Source organism: Durio zibethinus, chromosome 4 (assembly GCF_047325235.1).
Source record: "Durio zibethinus cultivar Kanyao isolate XHJ-2024 chromosome 4, ASM4732523v1, whole genome shotgun sequence".
Lineage (NCBI taxonomy): Eukaryota > Viridiplantae > Streptophyta > Magnoliopsida > Malvales > Malvaceae > Durio > Durio zibethinus.
Genome location: NC_143165.1, coordinates 33,959,741 through 33,977,433, shown reverse-complemented (window position 1 = coordinate 33,977,433; position 17,693 = coordinate 33,959,741). Strand labels below are relative to the sequence as shown.

The 17,693-nt window shown below is 32.7% G+C and overlaps 2 protein-coding genes and 1 pseudogene across 4 annotated transcripts; 1 reads left to right on the top strand and 2 right to left on the bottom strand.

Annotated features, from left to right (window-relative positions):
- The first annotated feature begins 617 nt into the window (after window positions 1-617).
- LOC149519352 (uncharacterized) lies at window positions 618-1,492 on the top strand (annotated as a pseudogene).
- A 599-nt stretch (window positions 1,493-2,091) lies between these two features.
- Window positions 2,092-3,838, bottom strand: LOC111288188 (nuclear transport factor 2A-like). 2 transcript variants are annotated; one of them, XM_022878966.2, is made up of 2 exons: window positions 3,440-3,838; window positions 2,092-2,387 (listed from the first exon to the last, which is right to left on the bottom strand). In XM_022878966.2, exons 1-2 carry the CDS (start codon window positions 3,731-3,733, stop codon window positions 2,340-2,342), a joined length of 342 nt encoding a protein of 113 aa, XP_022734701.1. In that variant the 5' UTR covers window positions 3,734-3,838; the 3' UTR covers window positions 2,092-2,339. The 2 variants fall into 2 exon arrangements, with proteins under 2 accessions (XP_022734701.1, XP_022734700.1); XM_022878965.2 differs by having other exon boundaries at window positions 2,092-2,414; window positions 3,440-3,833.
- A 3,655-nt stretch (window positions 3,839-7,493) lies between these two features.
- On the bottom strand, window positions 7,494-14,732 carry LOC111287113 (histidine kinase 3-like). 2 transcript variants are annotated; one of them, XM_022877356.2, is made up of 11 exons: window positions 13,395-14,732; window positions 12,707-12,988; window positions 12,220-12,389; window positions 11,670-11,882; window positions 11,169-11,355; window positions 11,034-11,085; window positions 10,669-10,898; window positions 10,424-10,522; window positions 8,869-9,992; window positions 8,242-8,604; window positions 7,494-8,045 (listed from the first exon to the last, which is right to left on the bottom strand). In XM_022877356.2, exons 1-10 carry the CDS (start codon window positions 13,881-13,883, stop codon window positions 8,364-8,366), a joined length of 3,087 nt encoding a protein of 1,028 aa, XP_022733091.2. In that variant the 5' UTR covers window positions 13,884-14,732; the 3' UTR covers window positions 7,494-8,045; window positions 8,242-8,363. The 2 variants fall into 2 exon arrangements, with proteins under 2 accessions (XP_022733091.2, XP_022733093.2); XM_022877358.2 differs by having other exon boundaries at window positions 7,494-7,963.
- Window positions 14,733-17,693: the final 2,961 nt, after the last annotated feature.

Genomic DNA, 17,693 nt, shown 5'->3' with positions numbered 1-17,693 from the left:
AATTAATAAAACAATTTTAAATAACCGATCATAAATAAATCGATCAAAATCGATTCGATTTGATCGATTCAATTAAATAACTGAATTTTTTATTTTTTTATTATAAATAATTATTTAATCACAAATTTAATCTAATAAAATTAATATGTGAATATTATTTAAATTAAATTATTAAAAAATTTAATAATTTTAACAACATTTTATAAAAAATAAATAAATAAAAATATTCATCTCAAATTTTTATTTTTATTTATTAAAAAATTAATTAAGTCGAAATATTTGATTATTAATTTTAAAAATTAGAAATCGATGAAGTTAATCAATTTAATCAATAAAAAAAATTGATTACAATTAAAAATAAATGAACTGAAACAAATCAATCAAATTTATTTAATTATAGTCGATTTAATTGTTTCAAACCGAATTTTGTTACTCCGGCAAGAATAGGCTGTTTCGAGCACTCCCATATGGGCGAGTGGACCTGGCAAGCTCACTCACATCATTGCCGAGTGACCCCAACTTTCGTTTAGCTTTTGGAAGTGGCAACTTCCACCTGTCGAAGCTCCAAGCCAAGCAAATTATCAAGCAGCATATTCATCCCCCCAAAATAGTGAAATTTCCATCTCTCAACCTTATCGAGTAGAATCAATGAAGATATTGAGCTGATCAATCTGGCAATCCAGAAACTCATTGAAGAAAACACAATCAAAGATACCTCTGGGGATAATAAACTCTCTGAAGACGATGAGCAGCTCCTCTACAGATTGCTCTCTCAGCTAGGTACATGACAAATCTAAAACTAGAACAAAAATAGCAACTTCATAGGAATCAACCGGAACCTCGTTTTTCGACTAATTTACCTTCCTTTTCCCTTGACATAATTAAAGACGGATGGGCTTCAGAGACACCAACCCCATAGGTTAAATCCCCTGTAAGATGGATTTTTATTGTCTATATCACTGTTTAACCAAATTCAAACGGTATAGATATCTGATCTGATGTAATTTTTACAACTTGGGAAAAAGGAAATTGATGTTGTCTTACTTTTGTTTAATAGTTAGAATCATTAGAAGGAAAAGGTAACGTCCCGAAGGGTTGATAAAGCAGGGCAAAGAGTGAAAATGGCAGTCAAGTGGAAACTGGATGTAGGAAAATTGGTAGATAGTGAAAGAGCTTAAAGCTGTTAAGAGGCAGAATACTATAACTCATTGCCTGCTTTCAGTGATGATTGTTGTCACTGTAATCTGGCAACTCTCTGAAGTGTCTCTCTCTCAAAGTTAAAAAAGGTTTGAGTCACCATTTTAGATCATTTGGAAGTATGCTTGTAGGAATGCTGCCAAGTCCTGAGATTAACATCCATGACGGAGAGAAACGTTCTCTATCTACAAAACACGACGATATTCTCCTTATTGACCCTTCACTCTCCTCTGTTAAAATTCCCGACCTTCCCCACATTGAGTTTCCACATTTGGGATCAAGCAGTGGACACTGAACCATTGAAGGTTTGAGTAGATGAAATTTATACTTTTTTCTCACTTTTATTTCTTTGTTCTGTTGAAACGTTAGTAGCAAAGTACGATAAACCATTTCACCGATGGGAATCAGATGGGATATTTAGGATTCGAGAAATCAAATTTCATTGATTCAACTTTCAGTTTCGGTTTCAAGAAATAAAATATTGCTGTCCTTTGTTTTTCAAATCCAATAATGTACATTTCCACTGCAAACAGTTTATCAACATCAAAGTGCATTCCTACCAAATTCAACATTGGTGGAGCACATTACTCTGCAAATAATCCCCTTATGGATGCTTGATCATCCATTATAGATAATACTGATGTCAGTTCCACCACCAATTTCCAACAATTAAATTTAATGGGCGGAGAAAATTAACTGTAATAGCACAGCTTTAAGACTACCAACAAAGTATAAATATAATCCACCCAGTTTTTAAAACCAAGGGTCCAGAACTCTGCATGAACTAGGGTCAATCACTCAAAATAATGAAACAAAAATTGACCATACACAATAAGCATAAGATTGCAAATATCTGTGATTCGTTAATGCAAAATCTGTTTGAAAGCTGCAAGCTTAACTAAAATAAGTCTTCAAATATCCAATATCCAATTCATAAGACAACGTCTTTCACCAGCTAAACCAATCACAACAAAGAAGTTTTTGAATATGGAGAACCATGGAAACCATAATGAAACATTATCAACCCAAAATTTTTTCATTTTTCATTTAAAATGCCTAAAACTTAACAGAAAGATAAGCAAACTTGTTTAAATCCTTGACATTGTATTCCCATCCCCTGATTAATGGAACTGGTTGTGTCTTCACGCATAGTTCAACCTGAATATGTCATTCAACACGTAGAAGCTTCCCTGCGGTGTTGGCATTAAATGAAACATCTAAGAGCAGAAAGCATGACAAGAGACATTCATTAGTAAAAGTTGATAACAAGATGATGTCAAAATATCAGAACCAATGCATTGGTGGATGAGAAATCTATTAATTTCTTCACAAAAGATAAAAACATGTCTTGCACAAATAATTAGGACAACATAGAACAGTTAACTATAAACATAGACGAAACTTATACGAGTTTGAAAGCAAGACATTAGCCACAAGGAAAAAATCAATGTCTCCAGGCGAGGAGAAGAGATGTCACAGTGGATTTCTTTTATATCCTGCACAGTGTGCCAAGAGACAACATTGAGAGAGATGCCAGATAATTGTTCAGAAAGCAAGCAACGAGAGTGCACTCTGTCAATTAATCATGAGAAAAACATAAGCAGGCAAGAAGAAAATATATAACAGCAAAGGCTAGCCCTTGGATAACAAACAACAGGAAACAGAGGAAATCCCTTGATTGCTGTCCATGGTAATCATACAGTTACTAACAACTACGGCACCCTAAGGCAAGATAATAGGAATACCCAGAACCCACAGAGTCCAAATAATTGTCATAAATAATGAAGATGAACATGTAAATATGCAGAGGCTCGGCAGGTTCTTTGGCGAGATGGTGGATCCAAAATATCCATATCTTTCGCAATATATTCATGACACAGTTCCACGAAATCGACAATGTTCACTATTTAGATTGCTTACAATTTTTTCCCTTCTTAATTCAATTACTACAAATTCAAAATGAATGAAAAACATGAAATTCCTGAAAATGTAATGAGCGGTAAACAGTATAGACATCACAGTTAATTCGATTATTAAGATCCCGATGAATAGATCAAAAACCCATTGATTCAATCCAAACTCCAACTTCCACCAAATCGCACCGCGAAATTAACACCACCGTTATGACCGATGAAATCAACAGTGGCACAAATTATCCCTAGATCGATCACGGAGCACACATCAAACCCTAAAAGCCCTAAAAATCCAAAAAGAGAAAGATGCAAGGACATAAGAGAGTTACCTGGCTGAACTTGAGAGCATGTTGTTCGCCGGCGAGTTGGAGGGTGCCACTGACGAAGACGAGCATGCCTCCGGCGCCAGAAGGCTGGCAATCGACGGTGGTGATGTTATGCTGGCACTGCTGGAAAGGAAGGCTGGTTAGCTTAGCCACGATGTTCTGAGAACCTTGGATCTTTTGACCTTCGAAGGTCAACATGGAGCCTTCCTGGTAGAGGTTGGCTAGACCGGCCCGATTCGCATCGAACGTCCTGTAGTAGTGCTCGACGAACGCCTTCGCCACTGTGTCCGGATCCATCTATTTTTTTTTTTTTTAATCTGAGTTTGAGCGGTCGCTTCAAATTCAGAGAGCGGTTCAGAGGGTAGTGAAGAATAAATGTGTGGCTTTTATAAATAGGTATAAGTTTTTTTTTTGCTCAAATAAATATATATTATATATATAGGAGGATTGATCTAACGGCAGAATTTGAATAGGAAAAAGAAATCTAACGGGTGGCTGCCTGCGTGTTTTTATTCATTCGAAGTTTTGATCAGTCACTGTATATAGTATACGCTCCTCTTTTATAGACCCTCTTTACCGTCTATCAACCAGCGGATCGCTTTTTGCGTCAATTTTACTGCATCTGAAAATTCGCATCGTTTTTTGTGTTAGATACAATTTTAAATATAATAAGAAGAATTTTAACATATGTATAATAAAAATATTTAAATAATATAAATAACTTAAATGTAAATATGATATATTTATTATTTATATTACATATGATACGATATAATTAATTTATATAAAAATAATACATGATTAATAAATTTATATTTGAATAATATAATTAAACACGATTAATTTATTTATTTAAATAAAAAATATCATTTAAATTAGTATTACATATAACATTATTTAAAAATTAAAATTTTATAATCTATTTAAATATTAAAATAATATTATAAATATGATTATTAATTTAATTTTTTTAAAAAATTTATATTATGAATAGTATCGTGTTTTAAGCATATCATTATTATTTAATATGAACACAACATAAATAATGTTGTATCTTAACCGTATTGACATAATTAAGACATGAAACAATATTATGTTAAAAACATACTATTTTTTCATGTTATTTTCATATCGTATTATCATGTTACATTTAAAATTATCATATTTAAATTTAACTCAACCTGTAAGACATGAAACACTATTATGCTAAACACATATGATTTTTTCATGTCATTTTTATATCGTATTATCGTGTTACATTTAAAATTATTATATTTAAATTTAACTCAGCCTGTCTACACTTTTTTCGTTATAAGAGAAAATTTTTTACTCTATACATCTTGGATGTCAATCAAAACAATAAATCAAATTCTTGTTTGGTTGATTTTTTTTTTTTAGCTAAATAAATTAGTAACATCATATTCGAAATAAAGAAATGGGATGATATGCAATTTAAAGGAGAAATGAGTTTTTTTTTTTCTAAATAATGTTGTTCTTCTATGCTTCTTTTTTCTTCTATTCTTGCCATCACATTTCTCTTCAAAATTTATATTATTTTTAAGGTTAATTTTAGAAATATACCATGTAGTTAAAGACAAAATGAAAATATCCCTTAAAGCTTAAAATCTAACACTTAACTGTTTTATGATTTGTTGATTTGTTTTTTTCTGTTACCTTTTTCATTGCTTTTGCCATTACTTTTTATTTTTTTTATTTTTTCTTTTATTTTCATCTCAATTCATATTCTTTTTCTGAAAATTCATATTCTCTCTATAAAACCAAAATAATTCTCTCTCTAACTTCTCTCTCTAACCAAACCAAATACTTTGAACATTCTTTAACTTCTCTCTACCAGTTTCAACACAATGTTTAAATAAATATTAATAAAAGAAAAGAAAGGAAAAGAAAGTTTTTTAAAGCAAAAGAAAGGGAAAAAAAATTTAAAGAAAGGGAAATTATATATATACATTTTGTTTAGATAATTAAAATTAATAAATGAAATGAAAGAAAAAGAATTCTAATAACTTTTGTTTGAATAAAGAGTAAAAATAAACAGAAATGATTCACTATAATAATTTTTTTCAATTTATAACTTTTCATAGGTTATGATTTTAAAGCCTTCCTAGATATAATAATTTTTTTACAAAAATAAATTTTTTTTAACTTTTCTTTCCTTAGCTTTTCCCCCAAATTAGAGTATTAAAAAAATAAAAATTATAATAAAAATCAACTGTTATTGAGTTTTCACCTATTTTCTTTCCTTCAAATCAAAAATTTATCCAAACAAATGAAATGTTTTTTGTTTTCATTATTTTTCTTTATTTTCATTTTATTTCCTTCTCCTTCCCATAATCCAAACATAGTGATACTATAAACTCAAGAACAAACCCAGAAATCAGTTAAAAAACCACCACCTGCGTTTTACTCTGTATGGCATCGTTCCTTTTTTTCCTTATCTACCTAATGGCCAATAAAAGCTTAATATCTGATAAAAGATGCCATTACCTTCATCTCTATTTGAGCACTCCAAGACACAAACCAAAATTCAAAACTTTTCAAATCGTCTCTGCCACTATTCACCACTTAATAATCCTAAAACAATATTTTTTATTCTATTTCAAAACCCTAAATAGCCCCACAATCGAAAAAAAAGACCAAAAACTCTTATAATGAATACTTTTTATTTTATTTTCAATTTTTTCTATGAGTGTTTTGCTGTTAATTTGTATGTTTATGATTGCTTGCTCATAAGTAATTGTTGATTTTGCATTGCTAAATAAGTCTTTTCTGGGTTTGGTTAATTGTCGATTCTGAGTTTATTAATTGTTGATCTATATTGAGGCTTTGTTGGTAGATCTTTTACCTTTTGTTTTATAGATTTTAGCATTGAATTGCTTGTTGGTTATTTTTTTAGGATTGTTAAATTCAGGTTGCTGAATTGCTTGAAATTACTCATTACCAAAATTTCTTCTCTTTTGGTTATATGCTTATCTACGTTTTGCCTCTGTTTACTCAATTGTTTTGCCTCTGCTTACTCAATTGTCTAGGTTTTGTTGAATCAAAATTACTATTTGCTGAGAATGATTTTGACTCAGTTTTTAGATTGACAAATTCATTCTCTCTCTAAAATCAAACCAATTTTCTAAAACCCAACCAAACAAAAACATTAGAGATAGAATTGATTTGGTTTTAAAGAGAGAGTAAATTTAAAAAAAAAAAATATGAATTGAGATGAAAAAAATAAAAAAAAGTAACCACTTTAAAAAAAAAAATCAACAAATCAAAATAGTTAAGTATCACATTTTAAAATGTCACAATACTTTCATTTTGATCTTAATCATGTGTAATATTTATGAGGATAATGCTTATTATTATTATTGCTGCGGAGGGAAAGGGTCCATTTGCACATTTTTGAACTTCTCCTTGCTTATAACATCCAATTGTTGGGTGAAAAAATGGCCAAACTTGTATACAATAAGATAAACACAATTTCGTCGACAGCAAGGTTCAATCCTGCTCGGGCGAAACCCAACAGATTTCAAGTCTGTCTCCTTCGCCGCTTGGATATATCAACTCATTACTTGGGTGTCTTCAATGCCTTTAGTAGCTTTATAATTCTTATTTTATAATCGTAGCCAAACAAAGACAAGATCCGTACTGATGGGTCATGAAGAATTGTCAATTTGACCACCTTTTATCTTTTATCTTTTTTTTTTTCTTCACCCTTCTGGTCTGCAGCTAATCCAATTATTTTCTTTTTACCTAGTGTATTATGTAATATACGTCCCAAATGCAAGCATTTCCAGATTATAGTCGTGCTGTTTTCTAACTGAAAAGGTATGGTGATTTCTATCCAATTTGATTACGAAAGTAGTGACAAAAATAGATCTAGATGGCTCTGAAATTTTGCAAAAATCATGAGATTGCTCAAATAGATACATTGTCACTGTTTAAACAGACTCTTACCAGTAACATGGATTCCTCTTTCCTAGTTTCAACAGACTCTTTAACATTGTTACAAAATTAAAAAAAAAAACACACACGCACACACACAACCTAATAGAAGTACAAATCAATTATTTTTATTACAAGGTTAATGTACAAGGTGCAATCTCCCCCCCTGTTGCCGAGAAGCAAGCAACCTTCAATTCTTTTAACTGAATTGGTGAGTATGAGACACTAAATCATGTTCAGAAAAACAGCAGTATGTCTTTGAATTGGGGAGTTTTTATTACTAATGCAAGGAGGATGCAGTTTCTATATTACACTCAAGGAATAGGATTTCGTCGATGTAGACCTCTCAATAGGATTCGAACGCAAATGAAGTTCTGACCATTTATCAGAGACAAAAGAACGAATGGATCTTGTAGGATTCCCAAAAAATTCTTCGATTTCTTTTGGAAGCAGATGATTATTCATTTGCTTCATATCAAAGGGCTTTTAACTGCACAGAAATCTCAATTCACCAACCTGCTGAAAGGGTTTGGAATTGCGACCAAATTTACAAGCAAAAAAATCGCTTTGCATCTGCATTGTAAAATAAAAGAGAACTCAAATCCCATATTCAAGCATGATTCTATATTACATCTGCCACAAAACAAAATTTTCCCTGCGAAAACATCAATCAGGGCAAGATGTCAACAGACTGCTAAACAAAAAATCATGATGCTTAATTTTGTAAAGGTTTGAGAAATAATTGCTGGGTTTTCTCAGGCTTGGAAAGAAAATAAATCTTCACGAGGAAAAAAATTTGAGGGGAAATACTTAAAAAATGCAGAGTTCAACATGAGGTCAAAGGAACTCACTGTTGGGAAGATTCAGAATTTATTAAAATATCCCAAAGTATGCCAGAGTGCGGGCAGTCCTATTGATGCAATTGGCATGTCACGAGCCGAAGTCCCCCAAACAGATCCTGATCTGACACCTACTAGAAAAATCGTGAAACTTCCCGGTATAATTGCTCAGCTTCAAATGGTTTTGACACATATCCATCCATGCCACACCTTAGGCATTCCTCATGGGTAGCCTGAATAACATCTGCAGTCATAGCCAATATGCGTACATGCCAGTTTGAAACATTGTTATAAGTTTCCACTGATAAGTCTCCAAATTGAATACGATTATTGATATTCCGTTCCATATCCCGAATTCTCTGTGTAGCTTCAAACCTGTACGGGGGTGAAGAAAACACTATTAGTATTAAACATGACTAAGTTGGAATATAATCACTTGGGAACTATTAGCAAACCAATAAACTACCGAAATGCAAACAGTGGCCAGCAAACATAAGACATCACAAAAGCCATCTTCAATGCTCATTGCACCAACTAGAGAAGGATTTTTTTCCCCTAATTTGTTATCTTAATTTTCAAATTTTAATTCCAGATCAGAATTGCATCAGAGAGTTTTAAATGCAATAAGGGATAACATACCCATCCATTTCTGGCATTTGGATATCCATGAAACAGGCATCAAACTGGTGAGGTGGTGTAAGCAGTTCAATAGCCTCTATTCCTCTTGTGGCACTAACCACATCAGCTCCATATTTTTTCAATGCACCAGCGGCTACTTTTAGGTTCACATTGTTGTCATCTACAATTAGAATTTTTCTCCCAAGAAGAATATTCCGAGGCGACAAGCTAGGTAACTCCCCATTACGGGGATTCCCTTTGTTCCCAACACCCATGGCTCGTTGTAGAGATGCTGCTAACATGCTAGCCCTCAAGGGCTTTGGGATGACGGTCAAGTTACAGACACCAGAAGTAGTCGTATTTGCTCTGGAAGAGTTGATAGAATTAGACAAAAGGAATACCTTTGGAGGAGTACCATGATCTATTTTCTCTAAGTTATTGATGAAGAGAGTTGAACTGTTCAGATCCCTGTCCCACACTTCCTGTTCAATTAGAACCATGTCAATAGCATTATTCCCCCTGTTAATGCTAGATAAACACTGTTTCCAGTAAGAAACTACTTCAACATCAATTCCCAGTCGTTGAATATGATATCTTGACACCTTGGCCCGGACAGGTCTAGGATCCATAACTATTGCTCTCATCCCATGAAACTCTGAGGAAAAAGAGTTAGACTGGTTGTTGATTTGCTGGCTCTTGTACTCCCTTGGACTAGAGCAGCCACTGGTGAAAACAGCAGTAAATGTAAAGGTGGACCCAATCTTAGGAATGCTCACAAAACCAATTTCTCCTTTCATTAGACCAACCAAACACTTGCTTATGCTTAGTCCAATGCCCGTGCCTCCATGCGTTCGGGAAATTGAAGGACCCACTTGCATAAAAGGGGTGAAAACACGAGACTGAGCTTCTAGAGGGATTCCTTCTCCTGTATCTTCAACTGATACGATAAGATTAATGCTGTCAGAGAAAGGATGCAAGGACCCTTCTTGACTGAAAGTTCTAAATCCTTTCCAGCTCTGACATCTATCTGCGACAGCAAAACCACTCAAAGTGTTCTTGGATGAAGATTCTGTCTCAACTTCTATTGAATCAATCACCTCCTCCACAAGATGAACTGTAACAAGGATGTGCCCTTTCTCCGTGAACTGCACCAAATAAGTAAATTATAAGTTTATTGCTACTAAAGCATAGTCTAGATAAAACTGAACATAAATTGAAGCTTCTGGTTCCCTGGATTTCTAGAAAGACAAAAAGTGTAAAAATATTCAAAGATTCTTCTAACAAGTAAGTTTCAGCATTCATATATATAATGACTTTGTTGGGTAAATAATAAAGTCATGACACTATTCAACATAACTAAAACTTTTAGATCCACATGCTTGTAAATGTGTTAACTATTCTTCCTTGGATACAAAGGAATATAGTTTTGGATACAAGGCAGAATGTTTAAATTTGAAAACAGATTGATCATGCATAGCTCTATCTCTTCCTAATAATATATAAAAATTAAAATAAAAAAAATTCTCAAGTCCTGAGAAATTTTAAATATATTATAAATAGAGAACCAACCACATACTTTAATTGAGTTTCCCATGAGATTGGTGATGATTTGTCTAAATCTCCCGGGATCTCCAATTAGCATTTCAGGCACTTGATCAGAGATGTAAACAGCCAACTGCACTCACCCACAAATTGATTATACAAAATTGCATATAGGTTAGACTCTTGGATGAACACTGCATATAGGGTAAAAGAGAATGAAAAAAGAGAGGAGAGAAGGGGGAGTAAATATGATAAGTCAGTGCAATGTAGGCATCTCACCTCTACTCCTTTGTCCTGAGACTTCCCAGAAAAGAGTGACAAAACATCATCCAAGACTGCTCGTAGATCAAACTGCACTTCCTCAAGCTCTAGCTTACCAGATTCGATCTTAGCCTGATCCAAAACCTCATTTATAAGTGCAACCAGAGCCCTTCCACTAGCTTGTGCAGTTCTGACATAATCTAGTTGTGTAACATCTAAATCCGTGTCCATAAGCATATGCAACATTCCTGTAAAAATAGTGCCTCACTGTCACAGCTAAGTAAACTTTATTCTCTACTAGTTCTTTTAATTTAATTTCTAAGCATATTTATACAATACATAGGGATAATTTCACAGAAATAGATGAAAGCTTCAAGGCTCACCCAGAACACCATTCATTGGGGTTCTGATCTCATGGGAAACAGTAGCAAGGAACTGCAAAAAGGTCACAATTAATTAGGATCAGATGCCAATAACAGGTCAGATGGCTTAGAGTATAAATCAGATATATCTTATACCTGAGATTTGGCAACATCAGCTGCCTCAGCCTGTTTTTTTAGCTCCATCATCTTATGGCAATCATCCTCCACCTTGGCAATTCGATTAACAGTTGCATGGAATATGTGCCCAACAAGTAATGCAATCACAAGGATGCCAATCGAAGTGGTTATTGCTAACCATGGCCATGGTGGCTTTTGCTTAAACCTATTTGAAGAACAAACTTAGTCCATGATTTACATTCAAGTTCCTTACATTTGAAATGTTTTTTTTAAAAACAGGAGAAAAAAGAATTTAGAACCTCTCTGATAGATTAAGTTATCTAGTTTTATGGACATAGATAACAGTGAAACTTATATATAGGTTGACATGTCACTTGCAAAGGCCAATTTACTACAATCCTTTGTTATTAAGGAAATAGCAGTATTTATGTTGAACTGAAGTTAAAAACCAACAATAAAAGACCATATGAAGAGAAGGTGAACCCCATATCGATAAATGATACAAGATCTACAGACTACCTGCAGCGCATCTCATGTTTTCTGAAAGGATCTCCAAAATTAAGGTGGCTGACATGCTCCAATCCATCATCTGATACATTTGAGCCATACATACTGATAGGATAAGACTGATTAGTTGTGTCCAACACATTGACAAGGATTGTTTGTTTACTTGCAAGCTGTTGTAGCAACTTCTCCACGAGTGACTCAATATCAAACACTCCACCAAGATACCTGATTGAGCAATGATGGTATTAGGATAACTTCTCCTTAACTATCATGAATGAGATCACCAAAGCCATTAACTAGAACATTCAGGGACCTCTTGTTAAAAAGGAAAGAGCTTGTTTCACCTTTTTCTGCATGGCATTTATTTTGATTGATGTATATGATCAATTTTAGAGCCTTACGCTATTGGATTTCTTCTCCCAACTTTTACCTATTTTTTCCATGTATGTATGCATGTTTACAGAGATAAGGAACCAAATGAATTCAACTCATGCTAATTCCTATAAAACAAGCAGACATTGATTAAACATTCCATGTTACTTTTTTCATACTGAAAACATACCCATCAGTTGCTTGAATCCTCTCATTAGGAGTTGCATTTGAGGGAAGATCCCTCTTGTAGACAGCAAATGTCAAGATAACTCCAAGGCGATTTGTTTTGAGTAACCTAAAAGGAGCTGTTAGCACCCCTTTTCCTGATTTTCTTGCACGCAATACATTCTCGCGATCTTCCTGTTGGTACACAAGGAATTACAGATTCACAACCTAAGAATGTAATGAGGGAATTCAAAATTCTTTGTTCAAGCGGTGTCAAAGTGTTGAAGCTCTTGAGAGATTGAAAATACTTAGTATTCTTCCAAACTAGAAAGTAAGCTAATTAACTCTTCAGCTCTATTAAGCTTAGTACAAGTTACTGAAGGAAATTAGGGTTTCTCATCTATGCCATTTTCTTTAATTAGAAATAGTACAACTTTCAGTGATATCATCGGTATTGGTTATGGCTGGAGAAAAACCATAAGAACATTTTAGAAAATAGTAAAAGAACCTACCTTGCCTGACAGCACATCAATAGAAACCACATGTGAAATGATATCTTGTGCAAAGATAACAGGAGCATATTCTTCCTGAATCGGTGATGGTTCCAAGAAGTCAGGATTATAATCATCCTTATGAACTGGATTTTGTTCAAGGGTATCCATCCTCTTAATAGTCCAGCCCTGTTGCTTCTCAAATTGCTCCCTTTCAGAGTGGAGCACCCTTACAGCATATGCAACACCACTTGTGAGGGGCCTCTCAAAAGCAGTTCGTTCGGTGTACCTTGCAAAAGTCCTCTACAGTTCTTAAAGTGAGTTTGCTTTGTTGACTAAAAAACAAGTGATCATAATGAATAACTAAAAAACTCAGATCTGTTTGTTCTACGCTTAAATAATCGTGTTTAACGTTCTTAAGCAGAAATGGGCATCAAGTTAGCAAAATTCTTATTTGATCCAAAATCAAGAGTACCAATTTTGGTTGAAATTGCATAATTATAGGCAATCAATCACATCAGGTGAGTACCCCAGATTAATCCACATCAAGTAGCTCAATTGCCAAAAGCAACAAGTTTGACACTTTGAACTCAGCACAAGATGAAGAAGACACTAACTGATGGCAATCAAGCACTACAAATGCATAATTATCTATCTCAACTAGTTATATTATCTTAACTAAAAGTTACAAGAAGATGATTTAACTTACCTGATCTATAGCAGAGGGGTTTTTGCCATGGTGGAAAGTTGAGATCAAAATGGACATAGCCTGGATATGGTTCATGCTTACATTAAACTGATCCTGCAACATCCTAGCTCTCTCATCACACATGCTAGCAAGTGTCTCCTTCATCTTTTCGGTAGCTTGAGAGCTCATATAACAGTAGATCCAAATAGAGGCTAACGTCCAACCAATTACCCATGAAAACAAGAGCTTTTTCCACCAAGTTTTGCTAACTCTCCTGGAACCAATATACTGGTAGTAGTGATGTTGGATCTTGAAGTTATAGCTTGAGATTTTATCCCAGCATTTGAACCACATCTTGCTACCACTATCACCGAGGAGACCAGCCTTGGTGTTCTTAAATTCACCATTATTGAAACAATTCTTGGAAATCATAGCTGCTACCCAGCAACATAACAACCAAAGCAGATGCCCCAACTTTAAACCAAAACCAAACACATGGAGCAGACTCATCCAAATAACAGTGACCAATTCCCAGCTTATTGAAGAAACAGTACTCCTAGACTGACGTGGCTCTTGCTTGTTAACTCTAGCTAGACGGAGAGAGACCCTCTGTCAAATCTATAGAAACTGTCTAGTAAAATCCAACATCACCAGAAGATCAAGAAACTTGGGATAAGAAGAAAAACACAGCAAACTCCAAATTGACTACAAGACAGACTGATTGGAAGGGGTTGTACCCGAGAGGCAAAGAAAAAGAAAAGAAAAAAGATGCCATATTATCCAGCAATATAGCCTACTAACTAAGAAATGCAAATACAAGGCCCAGAATTGACGAAGATAAAGAAAATTTTCTCAATTAACACAAAAAAAAAAATCAAAGAATCCTTCAAGATTCTGTGTTTCTAATTCTAAACAGAATTTGATTTTATCCTGTTAATTACCAACCAGAGTCCAGAACAAGAAATGGGCCAAATTTAGATATGAAATCGATAAAAAATAGTTAAGCTTCCCCGTCTCCCCAGGCAAAAGAATCTGACAGGAATCCAGTTTAAGGAGAGAAAGTCCTTAAATTCCTAAAATCAAGCAGGAAGACAACTATCAAACATGTGGGTATTAAGGTTTGACCCCAGAGTTCACCTGTAACAACCTGTAGAGATCCATCAACAGAATTTACAGGTGAAATAAGACTAATACAAGTAGTATTATTAAGGTGACACTACCCTCACAAGTTGCTGCTGTAGTAGAAGACAGAGAACTTCATGGATATTTAAGAATGAAGGAACCTGTGAAAGAAAGATGAAAAGAAAATAGATAGAATTGTCTGCTAGCATAGGCCATTATCTCTATCCATTCCATACCATTCACCCCCAATCTTTTTTTATTCTTTAAATATGCAAATTATGATTAATTTAATAAAAGATAGGAAAGGCATACTTCCACTCAGAAGAAAATGACTCTTTTTGGTTTTTCCTTTACTTCGTGATCGCATCCCCACCATCCGGAAGATAAAATTTAGCCAAAATTTTTAGGTTTTTAATATAAAAATTAATATATTTAAAAAATTATTAAAAAATTATTTATAATTTAAATTTAATTAATATTTATTTAAAAGTAAAAATTTAAATATTTTACTAAAATGTATATTTAAAAAACATATCAAAATTTATTAAAATTTTATATATTTAATTTATATGATAAAATTTTTAATTTTTAATTTGTTATTTTATTTTTAATTTAATTATTTATAATAAATAATTTTATAATTTTTATTTAAATGGTATACAACTTCATTTAAATCTTTGTATGGTTGTACTTTAGGTTGACAAAAGTACCCTTGCATGTAAACAAAATTTCTATTAATTGACATTAACCATTTTCGCACCCATTTTGGCATCAGATGCCCTGCGCTTTTGCAAAATTGCCAAAACAGGACCGAGTCAAAAGAGTAGGTAAAGAGACCAAGCCAAAGCCCACCCCTGCCTTTCCTCTACTGCTTCTCTTCCTTTTCCATGATTGAAACCTCTCTCGGTGTTATTATGCTTCTGCAGATAATGGAATCTAGGTCAGGGGACTCTGTTTCGTTACAAACGCTCACTATTTTCTAGCTTTCACTACTTGCTAAAAGCCTAAATATCCCATTTTACTCGTTTTGTCCTAAGCGAAATAATCATGTCACAGTAGATTTACCCTTTAAATTAGGATATTTATAGACATTATAAATATTAATAAAAATAAAAAATTTATTTTTATTTATTTTTAAAATTTTTTATTTTTTTCAATAAAATTAATAAATTTATCGTAATTTTTATATATTATAAATAAACGTCCAAAAAATTATGATTGTATCACAAAAATACATATCTTTCTTCCAAATGTTCTTCTTTAATGACATGATGATGGCAATTGGGATGGGATTTTTACACACCAAAAATGTAATATTCCCTCTATTTCATTTTTTTTGTTTTTTTTTATCTCAAAATTATATATAATTTTTAAATATTCAAAACTTTTATATTTTTATATTTTTTAATATTAAAAATCATAAAACTTTAATTTTATAAAAAAACTTAAATTTTAATGTTAAATATATTAAAATCAAACTTATTTTTTTAATTTCATAAAAATTAATATACGATAAATATTTTAAAATAGAAGGAGTAATTCTTCTCTCTTAACCTCAGCACATTTTTAACATGTTTAAAAACAAAACAAGATAAAACCCATCAATCATAGAACAAGCTTTACTGTACCAAAAATCAAAAGAAGACAAGGGAAATGGGTTTGGAGTTTGTTGTAAATAAGGAGCTAGCGGAAGGGGCAATGTTGTAAAAAGATGGGATGATTGTTGGCGACAGCAGTGACAAAACAGTAATTAAGGAGAAAAGGCCGTGGCGAAAAGGAAGGCACTTTAATGAAGGCGAAGTCACGAAGCGGGTGATTACTGATTAGGCCATCACAGCCCACTTCTTTATTTGTGGCTTTGGGTGATAGCGATGCCCCACGTTAGCGCGCCGGTTCTCTTCTTTCTCCACCCAATCCAAGGCTCCCACGTGTAATCCCTGTAACGGGCATTCGCTTTATCTGGTGGCACCCGTGGGGCTTTCATTTTCATTAATTATTTGATTGAATTAATTATTTATTGATCATGAAAAAGGCTTTTTCACTATAATTTCATTTCTTTGTATTTTTTATGACCGGTTTCATCGATTTGTTGATTGGCTTTTTTTATTTGGGATAACTATATATATATATATATATATGTTTTCCAAGCTTTGTAAAGTCACCATCACCTTTTGTCCTTGTGTAATTAACTAGTTTTTGTTTGGTTAGAGATGTATCTTTGAGGATGAAGTATTCTTTTGTCCTGTTATTAATATTTTGGATTACATCAATTCAAAGGTTAAATTATTTAAGATTGAAGGTTTATTTAAATTTTAAAAAGATGTTGAGAATTAAAATTTATTAAATAAATTTGGATATAATTTTTAAATTTATTTAAATTTTAAATCATATTTTAAACAAAAAAATTAAATTTAAATTAACCTAAACTTATATATGTATAAATTATATATATGAATTAAAAATAATATAATATATATTTTATTAAATTTAATTTTTATTTTTATAAAAAAGTTAACAAAATAAAATATATCTCATTTTTTTAATTAATTTTTTTTTATTTTTTTAAAATTTTTATTAAAAATATGAATCATCTTATTAATTTTATAAATAAAATTTAAAAAATTATTATTAATATATTTAATACTTTTTTTAACATTAAATAAAAAAATTGTTCAAACGCGAAAAACTCGGTTTAAATTTGCAAACATCGAAAGCAATCGAAGATGAAAAAGTTGAATGTTAGACCAAAAGCCGAATGATTAAACAGACTTAGGTCATTCTCATGAACCCTGGCAGCTGGCACATAGTGTATTCCATTAAGAATCAAACCAAGAGTCAAGATCACGGCATAAAGCATTGCACCCACCCATTGTCCAAAGAAACAGCTGACAAGTTGCTGTCGGGAGGATTAAACCTAAAAGGCTTTTAAAGTTCCATAAAGAAAGCATCTCTCTTTAATTTAAACCCAACCACTTTCGAGTTTTAAACATGTTTAATTTACATAATTGTGTTTTGTTTTTGCAAGTCATTCCGGCTGTGCTGTCAGGGTGTTTAATTAACATTTCACTGCGTCACTGCCTCATACTTTTAGCTCAAAAATTATGTTCATAAGATAAAAGAAAGATCCTTAATTTATAAGCTCAAGATCATCTCATTAACATTTTCTCTCAATTAATTATCCAATGCCTTTGTTTTATA